Genomic DNA, 27,639 nt, shown 5'->3' on the forward strand with positions numbered 1-27,639 from the left:
GTTCAATTCCCCCACTGGGCCTCCTTGACAGGGACTGGATGCGATGATCCATAGGATCCCGACCAGTTATGCAGTCCTAAGATTGTGATGATGATTATAAGCATTAATTCATTCTAGTATTTTTGTAGATGTATAATTCTTCATTGTTTAAAGCAGGGATGGCAGTGTCTGCTGATATTGTAGCTTCCATCATCCTTCACTGTTGGCTACGCAGACTAGGATGATGGATGTCCAATATTCTGAAGGGCAGAAGTTGCCTACTCTGAAGCAAAAGTTCTGCTTTTGACGGTGAGATTTAACACTGCTTAGAAATCCATAAATAAACATACCTTTTCTGACTCCAGTTATATAAGGCAGAAGGTGATGCAAAGCAAACTCAATAGCTTAATGCGGGCTGGCAGGCCGGGCAGAGAAGTTAAATCTCTACTTAACGTTCTCCGGTTGAAAGATCCACTGCACATTTAAATCCTGGCCTTCTTGCACGCTGGGTTACTAGCATTTGCTGACGCTCCACGACCCTTTGTGCAGACGAATTTATGAGAAGTGACGATTTTTCAGCAGGCGCCCTTTGGGTCCAGTATGGTTTCTTGTTAGGAGTCGCTGGAGCATCTTATTTTTCTGACCGCCTCGCCCCGCTCCCCTTTCCCTGTCCATCGGCTTTATATGTGGTCCCAGCATGCCGCGGCATTGCAATAAAAGCAAGGGGCTCCTGCTTCGAATGCAAAAAAAAAAGGGGATGAATGTGCAGTTCTCCTCGCTGGCTTTTATGTGGGCCCACTGAGTCAGAAAGCTCCCAGGCTATGAAACAGACCCTTGTGGCATGACTGGACTTTCCATTTTTCCTGATTAGACAAGTTTTGGAAGCTGCAAATATTACCTCTTTTTCTCTGAGTGGTAATTGTTGATTTTGATTTTAAAAAAATAAACATATTCGTATCAAGCTGAACTTCATTCTAGCTCGCGCACTGTTTTCTTTCCTGATGGCAACATACAGTACGTTGGTTTCCCGATACGGGTACTTTCTGTTGTGGCCGGGGAATATCCTCTGACCTTCTGTTGTCTACCAGTGATGAGGATAGTTCTGTTTCTCTCTTCTCTCCTTCCTCCTCTTTGTGCTTCTCTGCTTGTAGTAGGAGTTTGGTGATGGCCAGCTGGCTAAAAGTACTTCTGGAGGACCACTCGGTTCGAGACCCATGAGACAACTGGAGGCAGGAAATATGAGTGTCCTCCAGAGAATCTGGCCAAAGCATTTAGCCCTCCATACTAACATTCTTACTAATAATACAAGTGGTGCCTCACTAAACAGTTACCCCACATGACAGTTTTTTAGCTAGACATTGACTTTTTGCAATTGCTATAGCAATTCGCAAAACAGTGATTCCTATGGGGGAATTTCGCTAGACAATGTTTGGTCCCTGCTTCGCAAAACAATTTTCGCTAGACAACGATTTTGACAGCTCCTTCTGCGCTCGCAAAACAGGTGTTTTTGGGACCTAAGTTTCGCAAGACAGCGATTTAAACAGCTGATCGACAGTTTGCAAAACGGCTTTCCTATGGCCAGTCTTCGCTAGACAACGACGATTCTTCCCCATTGGGATGCATTAAACAGGTTTCAATGCATTCCAATGGGGAAATGCTTTTCGCTAGACGATGATTTCGCTAAACAGCGATTTCAGTGGAATGGATTATCATCGTCTAGCAAGGCACCACTGTATACTAATTCTCCTCTGTGCCTCCTCTGAGTAAGCCTTGGGCAAGCTTCACATTTCCAAGGTGTCTCCAGAAGAAGGGAATGGCCAACGGCTTCTAAGTTCTCTCTATCTAGAATATCCCGGCAAGAGACACCATAAATCAGGATTGACTTGATGGCACATCATGATGATGATGATTAGAGTAAAACAGTTCTGTGAAAGTGGTCACGTGGGTAAAATCACCAATCACAACTTCTTGAAATATTTAAATATGTAAAGAAATTAATTATTGAGTTTTAAAATACTTCTGCAGCCAGGAACATATCAATTGGGATACTTTTCAAGCTGTTTTATTCTGAGAGTCTTGTATTCTCAGTAATAATACTGTAAACCCTGTGTTTTAGTACCCTTAGTTTTTCAAACAACTATTCTGTATTATTTAGTTATTTAAATTATTTATAGGCCACCTTTCACACACACACCCAATGGGGGACCCAAGGCAGCTTGGAAAATAAAAGATAAAATAAGGAATTTTAAAACTTATGAATATCTTACTTACAAGACAATTCAACACATATGAAGATTAAAAATTAAGTGTAAAAACAATTTTAAAATATTGGAAAAAAATCTGTCAGTTAAATACAAAGATTTATGCATTTGATTTTCTTATCTTTAAATAACTGTTTGGTTTGTTGGTGATGCTAATGCCTTTTCTCTGTTTTGGTAGCTGCTTTGGATACATTGCGTTTGAAAGTGGGTTTAAAAATACAAGATACACAAAATCAAACCTGTACTGCTGACGGGCTGTGTTTGTCTTGGTGTTTTTACTCATTTTGTTTTAGCTTGAATCTGGCTGTTGTGCTATATGGTGCTATTTTTGTTGGTCTTACATTCCAGGTTTTTTTTTTTAATTCAGGAGAAATGGGGGATAAATTTAGGGAGGTTTGCTTGAAATACACAAATCTTGCAATTAATGGTAACAACGGTGATGATGAAAAAAAATAGTATGACTTAAAAATAATCTCTGACCCTGGTTTCTGTTTGCAAAATATTTTGTGTTTGCGAACTGTGTTAGGAGTGGAGATTTATAAATCACTAAACAAATAGCAGTGGCCTTTCCTAATCAGCTGTTTGTACTGTTGCCGTAGTATTCTTGCTGGAAACAAGAATAAGGTACGCTTGTCCTGTGAAACAGGGGAGTGACAGAGTGAGATTCTTGAGTCACCAAAACCTTGAGAGAGAAGCCATGTCATGTTGATTGTTGATTTAAACAAGCACTTGAACCCCTTAGCCCAGTCAGTGGTCATTGCAAACTGTAAATCCCTATATTAGAGACCCAACTCACGATGCATTTCCCTTTTTTTTTCCTTCTGAAAACTTAGGTGTGAAGGATCAGCTGACGTCTTGAACTTGAGACAAAGAAAGATGCATTGAATATATATACAGTAGTAGGTATTTTGCCACATGGTAAATACCTTGAATTTAACACTTAACTGTGCTCTTTTTCTCCCTCTGTTTTTAAATAATAATAATATAATAGTTGAACTGCAGGACTGGAAGGGGGACCCTCTGGGGTCATCCAGTCCAGCCCCAGCCAAGGAGGTGCCGTGGGGGAATTGAACTCCCAACCTCCAGTTCCACAGTCAGATTCCCAAACCATGGAGCCATGTAATAGTTCATTTTTGATTATACTGTTGGGATGAATGTATTTTATATACCTTTTCGTTGTTGTTAGCTGCGCTGACTGGTGTGAAAATGGCTTGAAGGTTAGATAGAAGCTTTTTTTAAAAAAATAACTAAATATATAATTTGGGTGACTGATTTATTTATTTATTTTATTTATTTATTGCATTTATATGCCGCCCATCTAGACATAGTCTACTCTGGGCGGCTCACAATTTGCCTGAGTGGGGATTTAAATGGATTGTTGTACTTTACTGCTTTGAATGTGTTTTAGTGATGCTCATCTCCTCTAGTGTGGCATTTGTTAGATCCTTTTTTGTATTTGTATAAGCACCATTGTTAGCTTTAAATATTGTCTTTTAGTGATTGATGTTTGGGTTGTCTTTAAGGAGGAAGGTGGGGGTAAAAATATTTTAAACATACCCTCTCTCCCTCTCTCTCCCTTTCTCTCTTTGCTGCCTTAGGTTTTCATGGGTTTGGAGAAGGAATTTAAAAATAAAACAATGCACAAATTTTGTTGAATTGTTTAATTGTGTTATAATTTTTTATATTTGTGTTGCGTTCTATGTCGTAAGCCGCCTAGAGTGGTCGTACTGACCAGATAGGCGGGGTATAAATAGAATTAAACAGACAGACAGACAGACAGACAGACAGACAGACAGACAGACAGTCAGTTAGGAGTTCCTGTGCATTTTAAAAATTCTGATATTGCATGGTTCAAGGGAAGAGAGCAGGTGACAAACCATCTCTTGTGTTGCCCAACCAAGAATTCTTGTCTTTCTAGAATATTTTTTGCATGTTTTTCTCTCTAACCCTTCCCTCAATTAGCACAGGATTCTTGTCTTCAAATTACAGACAAGAATGAGGAGGCTGAGGCTGAGGGAAGGTGGCTGGCTGGAAGGATACCTGGTGAGGAAAAACATCCTTCACGTGGCTTGGTTATCCAGGGGAATGAAGGATGGCATTAAGCGAGAAAGAGAGAGAAGAAGAAAAAAAAATGCTAGGAAGGTGAATCAAGGCCGAGGGCAGAGTAAGGTGGCTTAATTTGCAATTTCCGTATTGCTGCTTGTTTATAGCCAGAAATGCACATCGTTGTGCATTTCATTTCCTCTCTTCAGGGTTAGGGCGTTCAGAGGGTAGGTCACCCTGACCATACTCTTGTCCTTCCAAAGGAGCTTCATGCCGGAACTCTGTCCTGCCGCATTAAAAGCCCTTTATTCCACGGCTCCCGCCATGGCAACCACAGTGACATCACAACAGAAAACTGCCGTGCTTTGTGTCCCAAAGGGTTTGGTTCTGAGAATCGGAATCCATTTCTGCAAATGGCAGCAGGACCTGTGGAGGTTCATTCACAAGGTGAGCCCTGCAGCCGACCCACTGGGGTTTTTCAGGGTGGCCTTGGAACAGAATTGGGCTGGACTCTGGCCCTGGGTATGAGCAAGTTCCTGTTGCAACCACATCAGGGTTGTGTTACTCATGTGCGGTGGAGGGGACTGGTTCGCTCTTTTCCTCCTTCGCCCCCACAAAAGTAAGAGGGTCGGCAACATGTGGCCCTCCGCCTCCCATCAGTTTAGGGCTGTGGCGTGTCCGGCCGTCTCTGGAGGGCTACGTGGTCCCCCATCTCCATGGTGGGCTAAAGGGGCCACTCGCAGCCATTTCTTTTCTTTCCAAACTCCCCCCCCCCCCATTTTTTTTTATTGTTAGAGGAACAATTTTGGTTGAGACCCCTTGCCTCCACTTTCCGTTCGTGACTTTTTGGGCCTCCCTCCCCCACCTTTTCAGCTGCAGGGCATGAGGACGGAGGGCGGATGAAACCTTTGCGAGCATAGTGGCCTCAAAAAAAAATGGCCCACCACAGAGATGTGTGTTTTGTGTTGAGGGCGAAACATACACAAACCTCGTGACACAATTAACAGCCTTTTGGTACCAGCGGTGTCTTTGCTCCACAGCACAGCATGCTGGGATTTGTAGTCGAGGGGGCAATATAAAATTCGCTGCTCTAGCTTGACCGGATTTTGTGCCGTTCTCCAGCAAAGGTGGGTCTAAGGACTGCACGAAACCCACAAATACAAGGATTGTGTAAGAAAAGAGCCCTGGGCAGCTAAAGTGGCCTAAAACTGCTAATGGAAAGGCCTTTGAGATTGATTGATTGATTGATTGATTGATTGATTGATTGCTTTTGTATACTGCCCTATTAGTGCAAGGCACTTCATCGTGGTTTTCAGTATGATAAACGCAAGAACAATAAAATTATGAACAGTCAGACAAATAACACAAAAACTGCCTTTAATTCGCAACCTGCTCTTGTTCTCCGTTGAGCAGTTTATTTAATTGAAATATTTATAGATTATCCAATAGACTGTGTCCTTGGAACAGTTTACTAAGGTAGAAAAACAAATCCCGGGTCTGTTTATCCCATTTCTCTGACCCCTCTGGGTGTTTCCCTTCTGGATCGCTCTTTTCCGTGGTGTAGAAGGAGAGAGAAAGAACCAGGGGCAGCTTTTCTGGACCAAATGACTAATTAAAAAGTGAGGTCTTCCATCTCATCAGGGAGCAGGGCTGAGCAAAATAACCCAGCCCCTGTGCAATTTGAGAAAACGTTGATTTCTGCAGCTTGCTCCTGTTGTGGAAGGACAGGAAGTTGTTGGTCCCGGATGATGGAAGAGGGACGGTAACTGAATTATTTGTGTCACCCTGCAAAATTAAAGCAAAGCGATTCATCTCTATTTCTTTCCTCTACACCCCTTCCTTGCCGTCCTGCTGATCAAAAGATGAATCCTTTTACAAGTATGGGGGGAAAAACATCTTGTGCTCCTCCAGTAAAAATTGTGGAGAGCGAATCGGGGGAATTCTATTGTCGGATCCAGATATTGCAATCCTTAGTCTTGGTGGAAATATTTCAAGAACCCTTGGCTAGCAAAACTATGGTATTTTCCACCCCTCCTCTCTGTTGGACGCCGAACACCATTAAAGAGAAGAGGGAATATGTATGTTTCTTCCCTAAAAAGAAAAAAAAAAACTATGAATTGACATATTTGTTTGAAAGTTGGGCTGAAGCCCTGATTTTGCTCAGTTGAGTGTTCTCTGCTTTGTGCTTTCCACGGTTTCTTGTAATTGTGCAGGGCATATACTTGAAGACAGGGTCCTTGTTCCATAGGGTTTAGTCGTCTCCTGCTTCTTACAAAGTTTTCAAGAGGTCTTGTACTTTGGCAGCAGGTCTGTGAAGAGAAAATTGTGTGTGTGTGACTTCTTGAGAAACTATCTGAAGGTTGTTGTTGGGTTTTTTAAAATTATTATTATTGTTGGCTTCCATGTTTGTGTTTCATATCTACCTGTCCCTGGATTAATAGGAAGAAAATACCTTTGGTCTCCTTTGTATTGCTGTTGGGTAAGGAAATAATCCCTCCTACCCGCTCCAAAAAAAGAGAGGAATGCTCATAAATCTCAGTTTCTTAACTGTACTTTTAAAAAATCTGGAAGCTTCACATTCCAGCTTCGTGTCCGCAAGCAAGATCTTTAAAGTCTTCTAAAGCTTTTGGTTTAACCTTTACCGATGGTGCTGGGCAGATGGCTCTCGTCTTAACAACTGTTGTGTGTTAAAAAGGGCTGTGACTCAGAGGTTCAAAGTTCTCCCACTTTGGCACCCGAGCAGCGTGAGGGGAAAAAAATTGCAACCGATATTATGGTCTTTCTGGTATTTAGAAGCAAGAATACTAACCTTAAAACAATGAAAATTAAAAACAATAAGAAGTAAAAAAAAATAGTTTTTAGACTACAGGGCTGTTGATTTGGCCTAGTGCAGAAGTGCAAATATGGTCTGCAAAAATCTCGTAGGACAAAGCGGTATTGGATTATAGCGCCCTGTGCGCCCAGGCTTTGTATGTGACTGCCAAAGCCACAATATATTACCCCCACAGATCTGTGATGAGTTTTTATTTGTATTTTAAGTTTTAAATATCCAACTCATAGTTATAAACTCAGTTTGCTTCCTCTTGAGAGATGTTTGGAACAGCTGCTACTTCTGGCTTTGTCAAATTACTAATTACTTTTAAGCTTCAGGTAATAAATCCCCTTTGTGATGTGGTGGTCGTGAGAGGCCACTCACGTTAATGCAGTGTGTTTTGGCTGTATCTTAAACTGATGTCTTGGGGGGGGGGGAAGGAAGGTAGTTGGACTGAGTGGCTTCAGAACAAAATTGTAATTTAGGACTTCGGCTGTTTGATGGTATAGCCCCTTCTATTCTCTCTTTGCTTTCTTGTGAAATGATTCCTCCCTCATGGGTCCCCCTCCATCTTGGTTTAGACGATTTGTTGTTGTTGTTTCGTCGTTTTGTCGTGTCCGACTCTTCGTGATCCCATTCATCAGAGCACGCCAGGCCCTCCTGTCTTCCACTGCCTCCTGGAGTTTGGTCAAATTCATGTTGGTCGCTTCGATGACACTTTCCAACCACCTCATCCTCTGTCATCCCCCTTCTCCTCTTGCCTTCACATTTTCCCAACATCAAGGTCTTTTCCAGGGAGTCTTCTCTTCTCATGAGATGGCCAAAGGATTGGAGCCTCAGCTTCAGGATCTGTCCTTCCAGTGAGCACTCAGGGTTGATTTCCTTCAAAATTGATAGGTTTGATCTCCTTGCAATCCAGGGATCTCTCAAGAGCCTCCTCCAGCACCACAATTCAAAAGCATCCAATCTTCGGTGGTCAGCTTTCTTTATGGTCCAGCTCTCACTTCCATACATCACTACAGGAAAAAACGTATCTTTTTAGACAACACTGGCTTTATGGCACCCTCTCCTCTGCTGCCGATCCTTCTCGCCACGTGGAGTAACATGGGTCAGCCAATGTGCTGGTGTAGTTCCCAAATAGCTACTGGGCGTCGGTGATGCCCAGTGAGCATCTCTTGCTGTAGTACAGAAAAGTCTTATTTCTGCCAAGCTGATGCTCTGCGCATGCCTGGATGAGGATGATTGTTTAAGAACTTGAAAGTTGGATGGAGGGGAGGGGGCATGCTGCTTGCTGGCAGAACAGGTTTCTGCACGGAACAAGTCCGAGCTGATTCTTGGGAATCGCTTTTATTGTTGGGGAAAAAAATAGTTAAATATCTTCTCTGAACCAATTCGTTCTCTATAATTGGATTAGAGGAGGTGTCACTTTATGGTATGATTAACAATTCACGTTTACCCAAAAGTGTGTAGCCTCCACCCCACCCCCCCAAAAAAGAAAAAAAGGACCCCAAAAGGCATTCAAAAAGTAGAACCTTCATCAGCATCATCTTCTTTATTGCTGGCATCTCTAGTTAAAAAGTCACCAGTCCTTGGAAAAGCTGTGATCTGGCATTAGTTAAAGTACTGGACTAGATGTGTCTTACACCTACTTGTGCACAAGGGTAGATACACACACACACACACAACACACATTTGAGCACAGCTCCTGGTTGTCTCTTCTTGTGTTCCAAGCAGCTCCGTTCCCGTTGACACAAAAGATGCTGCATGCATTTTGCCTGGTTCAGATTGCCGTATTTTTTGAGCAGAGATATTGTTCTGCGGGATGAGCTTTACCATGAAAACTGCAGGTGACATACCTGCATGTAACAGAGTTAATTGGAGGGAATGCCTCGCCCCCAGTCTTCTTTATTCATCTGCCCTATATTATTTGTTATACTTTTTCGTCACTTTTCAGAGTCCTGGACAGCCGTCTTTTCTGTGGCTCACAACTGCCTTTTTGCAATAGAGGTGCTGGTGGTTGAACCTGGATTGGCTTAGTGTGTTTGTGATCCACCTTGCCAAGTTGTCTTAGAAAAAACCCTGTGAAGTAGAAAGTCAGGCAGGGAAGAAATGAGAGAGGAGGAGGTCCGAGGTCTCCCAGTGAGTTTTCCTGGCACCTGCTGCACCACACTGCCTCTCCAAGCACTATACGCACAAGATGTGTTCTGACACGGAGCCTCAGTTTCTGCTCTATGCATGGCAGGGATAACTCTTTCCTTCATTACAGCAATAGAAGATCCCTATCTCAGCAAAACACCTTCCATTAGCCAGCAATTTGGAAGAGACGGCAATTTTGAGCTTGCTTTTCAGATTAAAGGTGCTTAATGGCTGCAAATGGATTGCTTAAGTTAAAGAGGGCTGGGTCCCTGTGGTGGCAATTTGTGGCGTTGGCTCTGGGCAGTGGTTTGTCCTGGGAATTGGCGTGACCAGTGAGGTTTCAGAAGATGATTCATAAGTCAATAAAGGAGGCGAAGAGCAAACACGTATTGCACGAGGAGGCAGTTGCTTGTGTTCTCCCAGGCCTTCGTGGCGTTTGCACAGGGGATAGCTTTATAACTTGTGCTGGGCAGCGAACTCTGCTTTCTGCCAATGTTTTCACATGGCGTTTCCGCAAGGTGTTCTAGAATAAGTGGATAGCTCACTGCCTTTAGGCCTTTGACTAGGTTGGGAGTTCAGTTCCCCAATCTGTCTCCGGGATAGGAGCTGGACTTGATGATCTATGCCAATGGTCCTCAACCTTGGGCCTCCAGATGTTCTTGGACTACAACTCCCAGAAGCCTTCACCACTGCCTCTGCTGGCCAGGATTTCTGGGGGCTGAAGTCCAAGAACATCTGGAGGCCCAAGGTTGAGGACCACTGATCTATGTGATCCCTTCCTGCTCTGCAGTTCTAAGATTATTATTACAAGTGTGAGATCATGAGTGGAGGGTCTGTGGCCCTCCAGATGTTTTTGAACCATGGCTGTCATCAGACATAGTCATTTTAGCCCGCAAGGAAGGGATGCTATGAGTTGTGTTCCGACAGCTGCCAGAGGGCCATGTGTTTCCATCCTTGTCCAAGACTGCTGTTTTCAGCTGGTATCAAAATATCTTATGAGCATGTCCTACTTTAAAAGGATACGTATGTTCAAAACAAAAAAAGATGTGAAGGAGGCCGAACTTGGATAACAACCCCCCCCTTTTTTTGTCAGACTAAAAAAGGAATTATTCCAGGCTCAGAAAGAGGGTAGCTGGGATTCTTTACATGTTCATAAATAAAGTTTGAAAGGTGAGAAGCTGAACTTTATCTCCTTTTTCTCTCCGCTTCCTATGTTAGACCTCAGCAGGGGGAATATGTTGAGAGTGAGGTCCGAAGCATTTGGCTCTTGCTGTTTTCATAAAAAAACAATCTCAATAATAATAATAATAATAATAATAATAATAATAATAATAATAATAATAATAATAATAATAATAATAATAATAATAATAATAATAATAATAATAATAATAATAATAATAATAATAATAATAATACAGCAGGTAGTAGAGGAGGAAAAAAGAAGCCTTAATGATTATGTTAGTACAAGCAGAGAAAAATTACTTAAGGTAATGAAAATGGAGGATATTTTGAAAATGACAGAAACAAAAGCTCAGTATAAGAAATAACAATCTGAAAATGAATTAAACAGCTGGAAAAAATAAACCACTACACGGACAACCTGAGAAATATTGATGGAAAGCATGATAATAACTCAACATGGGCATGGCTAAAACTGGGGACCTTTAAGAAAGAAACCTAAGGCTTGACTTTTGCTCCACAAGAACAAGCACTCCAAACCAATGTGATAAAAGCTAAGATCCAAGGAATTAGTTCTAGCAGCAGATATTGACTCTGCCAAGAAAAAGATACAACTATGTCACACCTCATTGGTGAATGTCCAAAAACTGAACAAACAGATTACAAAATTAGACATGATAGAGTGGCAAAATTAGTGCACTGGTCATTATGCAAAAAATATAACTTGCCAGCCTCCAGAAACCCGTGGGAACATCAGATAGAGAAGGTGTCAGAAAATGAGGAAGTCAAGATCTTGCAGGATTTCCGAATTCAAACTGACAGACACCTTGAACATAATGCACCAGATATAGTAGTAATAGAACGAATAAATGTCTGGATCATTGACATTGCAATTTCAAGGGATGCCAGAGTTGAAAATAAAGAACTGGAAAAACTAACAAAATAGAGATCTGGCAATTGAAACATCTCGCTTGTAGATGACACACACTTCAGTTTGTCCTGTAGTCATTGGGGCTTTGGGAACAATATCAAGAAATTTCCCACAGTACTACTGTATGAATTTCCTTTTCAGTTGTTGCTTTTCCTGACATATGGTGTAACTGCAGCAAAACTGTCTCTTGATTTACTATTTCAGAACACGGGATCAAGCTTCCATATATTTTTAAAATATCCCTATATGTAGAAAAGTAGCCCATAAGGGATTCCCTTACATACTCATTTTCTGTATGGAAGCAACATTTTTGTAAGAAATTCTAAGATGTGAGCTGCTGCCTGTGATTTGCAAGCAGTGCTGGATAGGCAGCAGTTAACCATCTCTAGTGCCATAGTAATGCTTAAATCTGTCTCACTGTTCATGCACTGTTCATTCCAGATTGTTATCACTTTTCATTCTAAATAATTCTCCTCTTTCTCTTTCTTTCTTTTTTTTTTCCCATCAGGACCCAGCCTTAACTTATGGTGGATCTCTGTCTTCGATTCCTACTGTTTTGACCGAAGTTGCTGAAGCTTGCATGCTGCTTCATGCAGTCACAGTAAGTCAACCTTGGTTTCTTTGTTCCTGGGGGCGGGGGAACAGGATAGAATGATGTTTTACTTTTCAAGAAATGTTATTGACCAGACAGAACTAGACACGGAACGCTGTTACCTTCCCACCGAGGTGGTCCCTATTTATCTACTTGCATTTTTGCATGCTTTCGAACTGCTAGGTTGGCAGGAGCCAGGACAAGCGACAGGAGCTCACTCCGGCGCATGGATTCAATCTTACGACGGCTGGTCTTCTGACCTTGCAGCACAGAGGCTTCTGCGGTTTAACCCGTAGTGTTACCACGTCCCTCGCAGTGCCACCACATCCCTATTAGGCACCTATTATGGTTGTCTTAAATTAGATGCTACCTGAGGATATGTGACAGGAGAGTTCTGCTTCTTAGTTGCAGCAGCCTGAGAACCGCCTCATTCTGACGTCGCTCTGACTTGCGGCCAGCTTTGCAGGGCGTGTAGACAGATGCCCGGGAAGAGCCTGCAGAGTTATGCTCGGGTGGCTGCTGTTTTGTATATAAAAGCCTAACGGACCAGGATTATTTATTTGGAAAAATGGCAAGAGCGTAACAATGAGGCAGAGAATGGGGTGTTTAGGGCTTTCGTTTCCGCATACCTTTCTAGGCTGAATGAGTGACAGGGTTTGAGTTATTGGGCATTCTTTGTCCAACTGTGTGCTTCAGTACTTGTGGCAAAACAGGGCGCATTGTGTTGCAGATTCTGAACGAGGGAAAAGAGGCTTATGAGGAAGTGGAGCTCAGTCAGTATTATTAGAGGCAACTGATAATCCCTTTTACACACCCATCGCTGCCGTGCCTGTATGTCTTGTTTTATTTGAAACAGAGCGCAGACGGGGCCAAAAAAAGATGGTGAGTGTTTCCAGGGTTTGGTTCCTGTTGGGGATTTGAACCTGGGGTGCTTTTTTCCTTGTGGGGGATGTGGAAGTGGTTAAGGAGTAAGAGCACAATTTTTCTCCAAAGTGGAGAAAAATTGTGACTGTCCTCCGTTCTTAGAGAGAGTGTTAGAGACGGGGGCGTCGCTGGTCTGCCTGTTGTCTTCTTTCAGTTTGCCGAAAAGGTCCCTCTAGATGGCAATGATGGCCAAATTTGAGGATGGACGATTTCAAGAAAAGGGTTGATGTTTCTTTCTTTTGAATTATTTGGGTTTTATTCAAATGGACTTTTGAAGTAGTCCTGCCAGCCCCCCATGTCTACCAAAGGATAGCCCCCCACAAGATAGATTTGTTTAGAAACACTTCACTATACTTGTATATTTAGCTTCTTGCATATATGAAAATGCTATTTTCATTCAGCATAACGGGACTGTACAAACACATTCCACTTAGAAATTAAGGACTGAAATCAAGGCTCTGTCAGCCAGTTATAGAAATCTTAGTACATGTTGTTGAGTTAATTTTGAACTTACTTTGAACAGTTGTGCATTAAACAATTTAAATGGGACAATATCATTCTTTTTCTGTTTTTTTCCCATACCATTGCCTGTATTTAAAAATGAGGAAGAAGATTATCAACCCTGTCCTTGAGGAAAGGTGGTGTATGAATGTAAATGATTAGGCTTCATTGATTTAGGAATAATTATAAACTGGTTAGACCTTAAAGTTTCAAAGTGATATACCGCAATAATAAATATACAGCAAATGCAACAGATTTGATACAAAGGTTTGAAACGGTGTATGTACGTAATAAACAAACAATAAACAATATTTATGTTGTCACTGAAATATATGGGAGGTCGGGTTACGTGGGCAAGCTTGCAAAATACAGTAATAGCTGTTTTCAACATGCATTGGAAATTGTTAGAGCAGGTAACATGGAAAGATACGTAGAGTAGTAACGCTAAGATCAGGAAGAATACTACTCCTAAAGTCAGTGTTTTTATAATTTTGGTGGACTTTGTCTAGCATTTTTAAATAATAATGAGAATAATAGGTGGCTTGTGGGCTGAGCTGGAGGCTCACTACCTGAAGTGGGGCTGACAATGGTGGCAGAGTTGGTGCGCATTGTGTCTGGTATAGGTATGTGTGCGAGAGAGGAATGCCTCTTATTCTGTAAGTATTGATCAAGTCCTGTCTCCCCTTTTCAAAGTGTTCTTCTTCCGGATGTTAATGGAGGCAAACAAGGAGTTAAGTGAGCTCTCTAATATCTGCACAGCATTAACGCGGCTGCCTGTAGCAACCACGGAAGTAGGGCAGTAGGCTGAGAGTCTTTGTTTTATACACCTGTCCTTTCTAAATATAGATCCCCTTCCCAGTGGAGAGAGCGGTCTTTACTACAGCTGCTGCCTGGCTCATCTCCTTCTGGCCTGTCTTCTAACAAGCGGCGTTCATTTCTTTTTGCCTTCGTTGGACAAGATAGCAGTGCAAGAGCTTCGAACGTCAGGGCTCTGTGGATGACGTTTGACGCCTTAGTATCAAGGGGGGGAGTGGCGTATAACTTTCTAGGTTTAATTTTTCTTCCCCACAACAGGACTTTCTCAGAGGCAAGGGCCTCAAGCCATCAGATTCGCAGATTAAATCTGTATTGACCTACCAGTGGCCACGTGCAGACGAGAAGCACGCTAGATGCAAGATACAGAGGAGGGGGGAAAAAAATCATGTGCTGTGACAATCTGACTTCTTTTGTCGCTCGAGGGAGCACCTCTGGAAGAAAAGATACAACAAACCAGACCCTCTAGTTTGAGTTGCAGAAAGTTTCTTGTACCGAACACCTAGGCTGTTGGGTCTCTTCGCCGCTTCGTGGGCTCTCAGTTTGCCTCTTGGGACATTCCCAGCACTTTCCAACAGCATAAGATGAACAGGGATAGTCAAAAGCGCTGCTGGTCCTCTTCCCTTTTTGTGCGTCTCGGAACACAGCTTGAAAAGCCACAGCTGTGGCGCAAGAGCCTTCTTTTCAACTGAGGCCGTTTCTGAGAACTGGAGCCAAATTGCTTCCATGCTCTGAGCAGCCCCTGACAGCACTCTCGCCATTCCTTGAAGCTCTGTATAAACATCCTTCTTCTTACCGTCAAGGATGCAGCACAATTGTTCTATTGTTTAGACTTCAGCTTGCATCCCAGCATCTTTTTTTGTCCCCTCTCTGTGGTCTCCTGCCTTGACTCCCTTCCCCTACTTCTCTTTGAATAGCTCGGTTAAGGAGGCAGCCTCATATTCATGCCTGGGACTCCTTTGCACCAAATAAGACACACCACACCCCTTGCGTCACTAACTTTGACGACATCAAGCATTGAACAGATCCATCTGCTAGGAGCCGGCCCGCTTGTCCGGTCATCCTTGTCATACAGCCAAGTCCCTTGGTAGCAAATGACTATTTATGAAAGGAGGCTGTTTGCTGTTGGATATTCTCTCTGAGTCAGGCAATTCATTCATTTATTTAGTGCATGATTATAACTGAATGTAACATAGCACAGAGATCTATGTTTGTTTGTCTGTTTCTAATGCTCTTGCCACATTATGGCGACTTGTGTTATATTTTAGTGTTTTGTCATGAAGCTTTGTTTTAATCCTTTGTCAATTGCCTGGAATAGTGCTTCGGCACTAATGGAGCAGCATATAAATTAAAGTAATAAATAAAATCTGTCTGTCTGTCTATCCATCCATCCACCCACCCATTTATCTGTCCATCTATCCAGCCAGCCAGCCATTTAATCTGTCAGATTTTAAATTTCAGAATCAAGGCTGTTCAAGTTGGTGCTAATTTCTATGTGAGTGCCTAATTTCTAGTAGCCATCAATTTTTATTACTACAAATAATATGAATTTTGCTAGTTATCGCAAGATGCTTCCGGGCGTTGAACCTTTGCTTTGGCCTTTGACATGCCGAAGCAGATAACGCTTCCGTTCTTTCAGCTGGCACTGATCATCCGTTTTCAACCAAACCTTTGTGTCTCTTAAAGTTTAGAAAGGGGCGTTGCCATTCCTAAAGATGAAAGCTGAGATTTTATAGCTGAAATCTCAACAGATAATTGCCCTGTCCTCTGCTGTCATGTAAAGACTTAATTTGTGGGGCACCCGTGGGCCTGACACTTTTCATCACCTACCTTCGTTGCTGTCATCGTCAGTCATCATCATCATAGAAATGCAGAGTAGGAAGGGATCCTATAAATCACTGCGTCCAGCCCATGTCAAGGAGACACAGTGGGGAATCAAACCAGAATCCTCTTGCTGTTTCATAAATTGCTGCAGCAAGTTGTGATGTGTACCTTGTCAGTTAGCTACATTTAGTTGTGATCAGTTAACACAGACCTTACATGAAAGCTAATAGGATTCCAGCCCTAGTCCTGTGTGTCTGTCCTGTGTGCCTGTGCATCATTACATACAAAGCTGTCTCTGTTACTCTTTCTTAAAGCAGATTTTAGAAGACAATTCTGCGCCCCCCCCCAATCTCTTTGGAGCCGACCTGTTCTTAAGACTGGCCATTGTGTAAGTCTGAAAGTGGTTTAGGGCTGTCGGCTCCCCCTTCTTTGATCTCAGCATCCTCATGTTGCCTCCGTGTTGTGTGCTGCTAATTGAGTAAAATGCTAGTGCCTCTCCATACGTCATATCTCAGTGTAATTGTTTTGACATCTACCCTTTGGTGTGTCTGCTAAAATACACGTAGACTAGAACCCGGGGGGGGGGGGGGGAGAGCTTTGCTTCTCTTACTGCAGATTCGGCCGTTGAATGAATTTAAGCAAAGCTTGGATTAAAAACAGCAAGATGTTGTCTTTGCAATATACAGGTTGTCATGCTTCGCTTTTGGGATGTGTGCGTTCGCCTCTGAAATAATATCCATTTGGATGCAAGCCACAATGGGAAGCATATAAGTTGTAGGCTTTATGTGGCCTTGGAGGTCTTTTTTTTTTTGTTTTGTTTTGTTTTTTGGCAAAACCCAAACCAAAATCTACTATTACAGTCGCAAGCCATGCAGCTTACATTGCCTTCTGCTTTCCCCTTGCTTTTCCTTCCTGCATCGAGACACTCTGCACTTCCGTCTCTCGGGGCTCCATGGTGGTCGATGATGCTCTGACAACCCCATACATTGTAGAGCAGCCCTGGTTGCACCTGAATTATGGGGTCACCTGGAAGCAGGGCCGCTGGCAAGTCTTTGGATCTGAGTCGCGAGTCTGAGTCTTTGGTACCAAGTCCCAACCGCCAAGTCTCCCCCCCCCCGAAAAAAGGGGGGAGTGGGTTTGTTCCCAGTCATGAGTTGAGTCATTGAAAAAAATAACCCGAGTCACGTTCCCAGTGCAACTTAAGTCTGACTTGACATCGAGTCCCACAACTTGAGTTCCCATCCCTTGAAAGTTTGTGGAGATGCGGGAAGCAGCTCCACCAAGCTGTCGTCCTCCAGTAAGAACATTGGGTTCACCGCTGAATATTGCATTTCTTGGTTTCATTTCTGTGTAACCGTGGAAGCTTCCTTGGACCAATCATACTGGCTCATTCTACTTGGTGGGTGTCTGCACCAGGGTTGGCCAACCTGTGTTCCTCCAGACGTTGACCATCTCCAGTGTCCATGTGGAGACTGCCATTCTATTCCCGGAACGGAAAATGATCTCTCTTTCTGACAGCTGGGATGAACTGAGCACAGCCATGTGTAATGGCAATTTGCTAAGTGTAGATCCTCAGAGAAAGTCCTCATAGATATATCTGCAAAAAGAATCCAGAAATTCAAGGGAGATTGTGTTGATCTAGGTATTTTCATCTTTATGAGGAGGATCAGTCCTTTTGTACAGCTAATGGGTTAATTGCTGTAGCTTAATGGTGTAGCTAATGGTTCTAAATTGCTATTCCTTAATCCTTCATACCTGTTCATCAAAGGGTCTGTTACACTGAAGCTCAGGGAGGGAGACGCAGAGAGAGACCAAACGGTGGAGAGAGAGAGAGAGAGGGAGAGAGAGAGAGAGAGAGATCACACTGCTTGATAATGGCTTAATTCACATTAACCAGACATACGCAACACGAACCTTTCTCTGCTGTGCGGTGTGTGTTAGCCTTAAAGATGAGAAAGAACAAGGAAAAAAGGGCCCATCTAGTCCTTAAAGGTTGAGACTGGGTTGTGTGGTTCTGTTGGACCGCTGAATAGTGCAGGATGGGATGTTTGAGCCCAGCTGTCTTCCTTAATTTCATTTCAAGAAAAAAAAAAGCCAAAGGAAACGCACACACAACAAAAAGGAGCAAACAACGCTCCCCACGCCAAACAAACAATCGGCCAAACAAAACAATAAACAAAAAGAGGCGAGGCTGGTTTCTAGGTCTAATGGATTGTGTGCTGTTTGTTGGGTAGGCAAAGTTTACACAAAACAAAGGCTAGAAAAAGGACTGAAATAGCCTTTATAGGATGCCTTTAAGGATTTTTATTTGTCAGGGTTCTGTTGAGTTAACAGTGAAGAGCGAAGTGTTCTGTCCGCAATGTAACCAGACAGTCCGTCAGTTATGCTGTCAGTTAAGCTGTTCAGCTCAGTAATGTAACAGGGTAACACACAAAATATGGTGTTTGTTTTTATACAAGAAGAACGGTGAGGAAAATGGAGCCTTTCTCATTACCAGAATCTCTTTAAGTGAATGTATGGAGACAGTAAGTGCCAGTTGAAGTAAACTAAAAACTAAGGACTGGTTTACTGAGGGGGTGCTGTAGTTCAATCTACTGTGCAGGTTCCTGCCCATAACTATTTTTATTAGTTGCATAAATCAGAAGGAATCTTTATTAAGGGCCGCACTCCATTTTCCTCACCCCAAACTTTGCCAAACCAATGCCAGCAAGAAAAATGTCCGAAATCACATCTCAGGTGAGGGGTGGGGAGAGATGAGGGCAAGTCCCAGTGCCCTCGATGGCTCCTGTTGACTTCCTTGTGATTAGCAAAACTGTCCTAAATAATGTGGCTAGCATAACATGTAGAAACAATCTCAGTCTGGAAGTAGCAGAAGGTGTATGTTTTTAGCTGGGTGGAGAGTTAAAAAGAGGACACAGCGATGTGATGGGTTTCATGCTACTTTACGGTTCAGTGTCATGGGTTCTGTGAAAGGATCCTGGAAATTATAGCTTGGTGGGGAGTCCAAAGATTTCCTTTTCCCCTCCCCTCCCTGCAGAAGGCAACCGTCAACCGTTCCTTGGGGCAAACGGACGCGACGGTGAAACCATCTTAAATCTGTACTGCAGATGTGGAGGCAGAATGGAGGGGGGGAGGCATGCAGGACATATGGGTCGTGCCCTTTTTAAATTTGAAAAGGAAACACTTAAGAGCATGGCCATGCAGCCTTTTCCTAATAATAGCCTTTGCATTGTGGGTGAAGTGTTTTTGTGTTCGCCCCTGCTGTATTTCTTGCATCCTGTTTCTGTGAAAAAGATAAAGGAAAAAAAAAAGGGGGACGGGGGGACAGGGTGGGTGGGAAGATGTTGCCAGAGTAAAAATTCTGTCTTGTTAAAAATGTACTGGGAGCAGATGGTCTGTGCGGTCCGTCTGGCCGAGGGAAACAGGAGAACCATGTAACTCGGCCGTTGTATAACACACGAATACAAACGCCATACATGGAGAAGTTTTATCTGATTCTGAAAACGTTTAAGGAACACTTAATGATTGCCTTTGCACGGGCTAGGAGCCCTTAAGGTAGGAGAGAAAACCAAGTATGGTTATGCCCCTGAAACCTTAAGGTGCCCCCCCCACCCCAGGGATGGAGAGATCTCGGAGGGGGTTCAGTGAGCTATTTTGGAAGAAACCGCCCTACTGCCAAAAGGGTGTTTGGTCTTGTTCCGGAAAGAACATGTGATAGGTTTCTTTTCTTTAAAGGTTGAGCTATAGAGGTGCATTTCTTAAGCATTGTAGTATCAAGGGAAGACTGGAAATGAATGAATTAGAAGGTGCAACTCGGCCCAGAAAAGCCCCCCCGGGGAAGGAGGAAACACAGGTTTTACTGACTCAAAAAGCAGAGGAAAGAGTGTTGGGCTGTTAAAAGAATCACAGAAAATTGGGATTGGAGGGGGCCTCTAAGGCCATTGAGTCCAAACCCCCTGCTCAGCGCAGGAATTTACGTCAAAGCCGATCTGACAGGCAGTAGTCCCGTTTTCTCTTGAACGCCTCCAGCGTTGGAGCGCTCACCACCTCCCGAGGTCACGGGCTCCATTGTCGAACTCCCCACTTGAGTGTAGGGGCTTTGACTAAATGAAGTATAGCAGACCAAAAGATAATATGAAGGTGAAAATGTCACTCAGGCATAAGCTATATATATAGTGGCCAAATCCAGTTGTACAGTTGAGCAATGGGAATGATGTTTTGGTCGGCAGCAGATTGCTGCTGATTAAAGACTTCTTTTCTCAATTTAAGAGTGTGCACAGCTCGCATGCAATGAGACAAAGTTGCGTGCATCCCGAAATTGAAAAAGGATATCTGAACCTGTCCTGTTCAGAGGCAGTTGGATGGGCACTGTGAAAAGTCACAGCAAGTGACTGAACCAGAGGGTGAATATTCACATCGATTGTATTTATGGATTTTTCTTGTAAGAAGCAGGGGTGTCCATTGATATGTATCAACAGTTTGCTCTCTGAAAAGGTGTGGAGTAATTTACTGAAAATAAATATGCAGCTGGAGTGAGTGAGTGTCACTTCCTTGAATGTTCAGAGAAATCCACGGCTGTTTAGAAACTGAGTGAAGTAGTGTCTTTTTCAGTTATATTTTGGAAATCATTTATGAATTTTGAGGGTCTTTGTCATTTAGAGAAATAAATCAGACCAGATTATGATTCTTTACAGGCTAGCACATGTATTTTGGACAAGTGTTTAGTGGTCATTGCTTATTATTTTATGGTTTGTGTGTTGAAATAATACTTTAATAATCTCTCTCTTTCTCCCTCTCCCCTTTTCTGTTCCAGCGTTCTGGGTCATGAAACTTAATCCACAGCAAGCACCATTATATGTGAGTAAAAACACACACATATATTTTAAACCTACACTTTCTGTTCTCTGGGGCATATTGAAACTGTGCTTTGTGTTTTACTGTTGTGATTCTTAAAATATAATCTAGTCAAGGATTAAATAATCTGCATTATTTTGAAGTGGTGGCATTATTGAGGAGTTGTTAAATCTACAGAAACATAATAGTTTAGGGGTCTTTGTATCCCATGTCTACCCTGCCTGCTTGGTGTTATGCCCCATGAGCTGCAAAATAGATGATGTAGAATTTCCACATTGCTTTCCTCCATATACAGGGTTCAAATGTGTTTAGATAACTCCAACATAGTTAAGACGTCTGAACCTTGATTTCAGATGCGATTGAAAATACAGATAATTGGAAAATCTGATTGTTTGACCTATAAGTATTCAACATGTGAAACATGATGGATGCCGGCTGGGCTTTTTGTGCATTTTGTGAGCTCATGAAAGACTAAAGTTGTTTCCAAAGGCTTGGGTACCATAATCTTTCAGAACGATGCTTGCTGTGAGCCATTAGTTCTTCTTGTCCCTACAGCTCAGAGTCCAGGCCTGGGTTGGCGGACAGAGAAGCTGCTATTGGCAACAGTCTCCTTTTATGCTAGATAAGGAATAGAGATAACCTTTCCAGATTTCCTGGCCAAAAAATTGAAAGATTTAATGTTACTTCTATTGGAGATTCTGGGGACAGATATTCTCTGTCCTGCCTCCAGTCGGAAAATATGTTGGAACTGGGGGTCTGGAGGCCATTGCTGCCATCCCTTACGTCAGCAGTCCCCAACCTTGGGCCTCCAGATGTTCTTGGACTACACTTCCCAGAAGCCTTCACCACCACTTCTGCTGGCCAGGATTTCTGGGAGTTGAAGTCCAAGAACATCTGGAGGCCCATGGTTGGGGACCACTACCTTACGCCACTGGGTAACCCAGAGGTTCTTGGATTGCAATTCCCAGAAAACTTGGCCAGCACATCTGGTGGTGAAGGCTTCTGGGAGTTGTAGTCCAAGAAGGCCTGGGGACCCAAGCTTGGGAACCTCTGACCTATGCCAAAGGTAATTTTCCGAGCAGGTGGGATGAGGATTGGATGGTGGAGTTAGGCGCTTTAACAAGTACACATGATCATTTTGCCAGTGGCCGGACCAAGCACTCACAAAATTTGGACTCCTGTTACGTGAGAAGTTGGATGCTCGTGGAATCTAAACTTTGGATGCTGGATACAGAGGTTGCTTTGCCAGCCACTGAGGCAGCCAATACTCGGGGTGGAATGTCGGGCTGTGGGGTTTCTGTTTCCTGTCTCGCACACTCAAAACTTGGACATAGAACGGAAGAGACTAGACTTCTAGGAACAGCCAGGAACCGGTGATTCATGCTGATAGATATAGACTTCCTTTTATAGTATTCCACGAAATGAAACTCTTCACAAATCACGGTTTGTTTGTTTTTTATTACACATGATTTACTTCGTGGCAGCCTTGCAGACTGTGGTTCCCCAGGTTTGTGTAAGTTGCCAGATTTGTGATGATCCGTCCCGTGTGGTCCTACTACTGAAATTTGTGGCCTCCGAGCAACTTTTTTGTTTACACGCGGGTTTCTGGAAGGTATCCCAGCATCCGCCAAGCAGGTTTAGATGTTCCATTTGGCAATCCCGGTAGTCGTAGTCTCTCTTGGAAAGAAATGAGAAGGAGAAAACAAAAACACTAAAAGAGGGTGTGATAAAGGGCTTGTTTTGTGATCCAGGAAATATTACAAATAAACAGGACTACAGATAAACTACAGGCACAGATATGTGCAAGACAGACAGACATACTGCATTTTTACCTTACAGTTTTTGTGAAAAAGATGGAACAAATGTGCTTTTGTGGAAGGACAGGCAAGATAGCTCTCCGCAAGACATGTGTTGAGCAGTACGGCTGTTGGGGATCTTCTGGATAAGGTTGCAGGGCAGTAAACACTAGAGAAGCGGGTTCAAACAAGAACAAAACAGGAGAACTCCTGATGAAATTACGGCACCATTTCATTGAGCTTCTTCCCACAGTCTTAGCTCCCGCTAAAATCAGTGGTTTTTCCACCTGTATACTCTGAGAATCCTTGAGTTCTTGGACGGTTGAGTGAGAAAAACACAGTCGCAGTTTCCCTGAAAGAAAACTTGGCAGGCGTTACTCATCCTCCTTGACAAGATGAAGCCGTGGAGAGCGTGGGCGCTGTTCTAGGCGTGTCTGCGCTTTCTGTCGGGTGTTGCCGAGAGTTAGCCAGCCTAGCTGGGGCTTAGAAGAGCATGTGGGCCCTGGATCACTTTCCCAGAATCTTTTTGGAAGCAGCCAAAAATTTTGGAGCAGATTTCCGTAAGTCAATATAGAAAGGCAGTCCTCCGAAGCTAAAATGCATGAAAACTGGTTGAAACAGTGATCTTATCTGCCCCTCATATACATGGTGTCTGAAAGCACTCTGTAGTTTTGAAGGTTGTCCTAAGCAGGAGTAGATGATGTGGGGCTCTTTTTTTGTTTGTATCTTTTTGGTTGACTTAATAAACCTATTACCACAGTATAGATTTTAGAGTTTAGATTTAATAGTAATAATGATTACGGCTGCAAGGTTAATTTTTGCAAGAAACTGGAGAAATGATAATCAATTTAACTTGGAGGAATGGTATAGAGAATTATGGGACATGGCAATTAATGATAAACTGACATGTGATAAGAAAATAAGAAGCCAATTGAAAAATAATGATTTTAAGAATATATGGAATGGATTTTTGGAACACGTATTTCGGAGAGGGAAGGGGTATACACCGAGGGAAGAAACAATGAAATTTTGGAGTGAAAATGGATGGAATAAAGTGTAACGCTAGTCCTGAAGGTGATGGGAGCACATGTGTAATTATATTTTATTATTTTGTATTGTTTTTTATAGGGTTTTTTGGTGTGGTAGTAGGTTTATTTTGTATCAATAAACAAAATTTATATATATAAAAAAGAGTTTCTCTAAACTCATGTGGATGAGTCGATGATACTGTGGCATTTGCCCTTGTGTCCCCTGCTAGTCTGTCCCTCACAAAGGCCCACATCGCGTTTTCCTCTCACTGCCACCAGTGGATTACCTCAATACACAATATAAATGACGTTTGTCTGAACACTTGACTTGTGAACAGAAACAGTACGTATTTATTGAAGTGAAGCCGATTGAATAATAACAGAAGTTTCCCAGATAAACATTATACACAAGCAAATCATTAACAGTTCTCTCAGTACATACTTCTTTTCTCTTGCTATAACATTACCAATTTCACTGCCTGTTTTCCTAACCAGCTTTATCTCTCTCAGTATCTGTTCCCTCTCTCTCTCTGACTAACCCAGTGGTTCTTAACCTTGGGCTACTCAGGTGTCTTTGGACTGCAACTCCCAGAAACCCCAGCCAGCACAGCTAGTGGTGAAGGCTTCTGGGAGTTGCAGTCCAAAAACACCTGAGTAACCCAAGGTTAAGAACCTCTGGACTAACCAGCCCTATCTGGCTCCTCCTCCTCCCGCCAAACCTCATGCAGCTGCTGACTCCGCCTCTCCAGTCCTCTCATAGGCTCATGCAAATCAGCTCATGAATATGAGTGGACATGAGTGACGTGGGCGATCATCACAGATACCCTAAATGTTAAGCTTTCATGGAGGAGATGCCACTTCACCAGGTTAAGCAACACCACTTCATGCATAGTGCAGAAAAACTGTAGGCGAGGGTCCAAAAAACTGACAGTAGATGTCTGGGGCAAGTCTGTTTGGAGAGGTGATTTCAACTCGGGTTGCAAACATTATTTGGGGTATGCAATCTCAAGCACCATCTTTTGCAACATTGCTTGGATCTTACATCCCCGCTCTTAAAACCAAAAGATTTCCAGATTGCTCCCCACCACCCCATCCACCCGCATTGCCCGCTTCTGAAACACAAAGTTTTGTTTTGGCTGTGTGGCTGGGGGAAAAGCAACAGAGAGATATAGCATCCTCTAGCTCCTTGGGTCCCCGGATGTTCGTGGATTACAACGCCCTGAAATCCTGGCCAGCTCAGCTAGTGGTGAAGGCTTCTGGGAATTTTAGTCCGTGAACACCCAGGGACCCAAGGTTGGGAACTATTGCTCTATCACAAAGTTGCTGTAACTTGGTTTTATAATTTGCTTTATTCACCAGGTTGCAACCCAAGGTTGCAAACCCCTCACTATCCTCGCTGATCATTTTCCCTTTCTGATTAACATTTCAACTTTACAAAGAGTGACAGGAATTAAGCCCTCTTTTCAGGGTCAGACCATGTTCTGACAAAATCAGTTTTCCACACCCTCTAGGAATGCACTGCAAGGCAAACAACCAGGAACCTGTCATTTGGCAGTTACAGGTCCACGTGTATTTGCGGTTCTTGGATAATGTTTTTCATTTTTTCAGGCAAGGTTTTTAACCAGAAATCAACCTTGTTGTTTTTCAGTTTTTTGGCTTTCTTTTGCACCAAGTTTAATTCCAAATACTCTTCATTCATATCATAGCGCGGCCATTCCACCAATCCTTTGCCATTTGGGTTCCTGGAAGATATCGGAATGCAGAATTTAGTTCTTGCTCTATGTGTCGACCTCCGTTAAAACTAAAACCGTCAATTTTTCAAAGCCTAACCAAGGATCTCACCCATTGTAGGCAAAGTTGCCCCAGTATTTCATGATTGTCCTGCTGAGCTCCTTCTCCTTCTCTGTAAATTCACCTGAAAAGAGCCATTGAGAGGAAGCAATTATTCAAAGAACACGTGGTTTCCTTGGAACTCATGAACTCTTTGTCTTCGATGAGTATTTTTAAGAGAATGCTCCCTTCTTCTAAAGGAACGAAAGTTAGCCTTTGCTATAAAAGAGAAAAGTTGGCTGGATAGCTCAGTGGTTTGGGTCGCCAGCTGTGGAGCCGGAGGTTGGGAGTTTGATTCCCCACTGGACGCCTCCTGGGAGAAGAGCCAGCCTGGGTGTCCTTGGGCAAAGCTGCGCACTCCCAGGATGCTTCGAGAAGCAAGGAACAGTAAACCACTTCTGAGTATTCATTACCTAGAAAACCCTGAAAAGCGTCACAATCAGAATTAACTTGATGGCCTGCAATTGTTGTTCGGAAATGCAAGGCACACTGGGTATTATAGAACAAATACAAGTTTTAACTAAATATCTTATGTGAGGCACCACTGTATTATTAATATATTAATTATTATAATTATTAAATTAATTACAGTAGGACTACAGTATCCATGGGGATCACTTCCAAGCATACACATCCCACAGATGCCAAAAAGGGCAGGTATAGAAACGCTATATCTAGTATAATTTGAGGTGGGGAGTGCTCAACAAGCACTATGTGTAAATAACGTGCATGTAGGAATTCATCCGGGTAGGTGGGGCTCGTCAGCCAGGGAAGGCAGCCCATCTAGGAGAAGGAAAACTCCGATTTCAAACCTCCACTGCCTTGTGGCTATATCCACTCGTGGAAAAGGCTTCAGGAGTTAACCTCGAGGCAAAATCCGGAGCTGGAGTCCCGAAGGCAGCATCTGTCATTCTGCCAACTCCTGCGACATTGCTGGAACCAGTTGTATTGGCTCTTGCCTTTCCATTGGATCATTTCAGCAATGTGGAGAGGGGGGATCTGCTGCTTGGGTAACAGCCTATCCTCCATATTACCTTACCCGGGCTTCATGCTCTGGAGAGGACACTCCTCGATTCAGAGCATGTTACCATAGTCTCTCGAGACTGAAGGATGCCTATGATGATTCACCAGGCACAAGAAGCGAATTAAGGGCAAATTAAAGTCAAATTGAGTTTTCTCCTGATCAGCCATAAGCAGATGTTCCTTCAGTTTGCAGTCATCTTAACTGAAGATGAGTAGAAACTGGTCTTGTTGAGTTGCCCTTCCCTTCACCTTCTTGTTTCCGTCTGTCATCCTGTAAAGTCAAGCCATGGTAGAGGACGGCAGGCTGCCACCCAGTGGAACTCCAAGAAATGCACCTGAACTTATAATAAAGCTTTTTGCTCCAAATGAGTCTTTTTGGCCCCCTTCCTTTGCCCTGGGTTTGCTTTGTTCAACTTTTTAAAAAAGGAAAAGGAGAATGTTTCATTGAGCCTTTGGAGGAATGAGTCTCCATGCACCCCTTGTGAACTGTCTTTTCCTCTGTGTTGCACCAAATTCATTGTTTGCTTTCATAACGATTATTGTTGCTCTACCAAGATCTGGTGCGGACACAGTGGTGTGTCTAATGCTGAATTTGCAGTTTGATACAGCAATGGTTTCCTGCAATATCTGGCTTATGTATTTGTTGTGCTTATATCTCATCCATCTAGCGGCAAAAGACATAGATTGTCATAAGCCATGCATTGTAGGAAGAATGAAGGAGCTAGAAGACCAACAGTTACATTTCTTATCAGGCGTGTCCTCATATCTCGAGATGTTGTCAAATCAGCAATGGCGGATGATCCATTACTTATGTTTGCATCATTGACATCTTTCTGGAGCTGCTTAGAAGTTGAACAAACTAAAATGCTTAATTCATTCTGCATACTATGTTTTTTAAAAAAAATATATGCTGTAAAATAGCCTCCCTGATCCTGGTGACTAGGAATGTACCATGTGGTGTTTTTGGACTCTGAATTCTAGAATTTTTCAAGAATTCCCGAGGAAGACCCACACCTCATGCATTTTGCATGCCTGGTTCCTGTTAAAAAAAGAAGCTGCCTGCCGCAGTGCATTTGGGGAGCGGTCATTCTTTGGCAGGTGCCCTTTGTA

The 27,639-nt window shown here is 43.0% G+C and overlaps 1 protein-coding gene and 1 long non-coding RNA gene across 10 annotated transcripts in view; one reads left to right on the forward strand and one right to left on the reverse strand.

Annotated features, from left to right (window-relative positions):
• Window positions 1–27,639, forward strand: part of AKAP13 (A-kinase anchoring protein 13) — a 211,561-nt gene that overhangs the window by 46,434 nt on the left and 137,488 nt on the right. For all 9 annotated transcript variants that reach the window (XM_072981791.2, XM_072981794.2, XM_072981795.2 and 6 more), the window contains 2 exons: window positions 11,853–11,945; window positions 20,812–20,855. In XM_072981791.2, the coding sequence (XP_072837892.2) occupies window positions 20,823–20,855 (33 nt within the window). In that variant the 5' untranslated portion in view covers window positions 11,853–11,945; window positions 20,812–20,822. Of the gene's footprint in view, window positions 1–11,852; window positions 11,946–20,811; window positions 20,856–27,639 lie in introns of those variants that run through there.
• Window positions 25,317–25,657, reverse strand: LOC144584642 (uncharacterized). The gene is made up of 2 exons (XR_013539025.1): window positions 25,519–25,657; window positions 25,317–25,418 (listed from the first exon to the last, which is right to left on the reverse strand). It is a non-coding gene; the product is annotated as an uncharacterized LOC144584642 (long non-coding RNA).

This window comes from Pogona vitticeps, chromosome 12, assembly GCF_051106095.1.
Source record: "Pogona vitticeps strain Pit_001003342236 chromosome 12, PviZW2.1, whole genome shotgun sequence".
Lineage (NCBI taxonomy): Eukaryota > Metazoa > Chordata > Lepidosauria > Squamata > Agamidae > Pogona > Pogona vitticeps.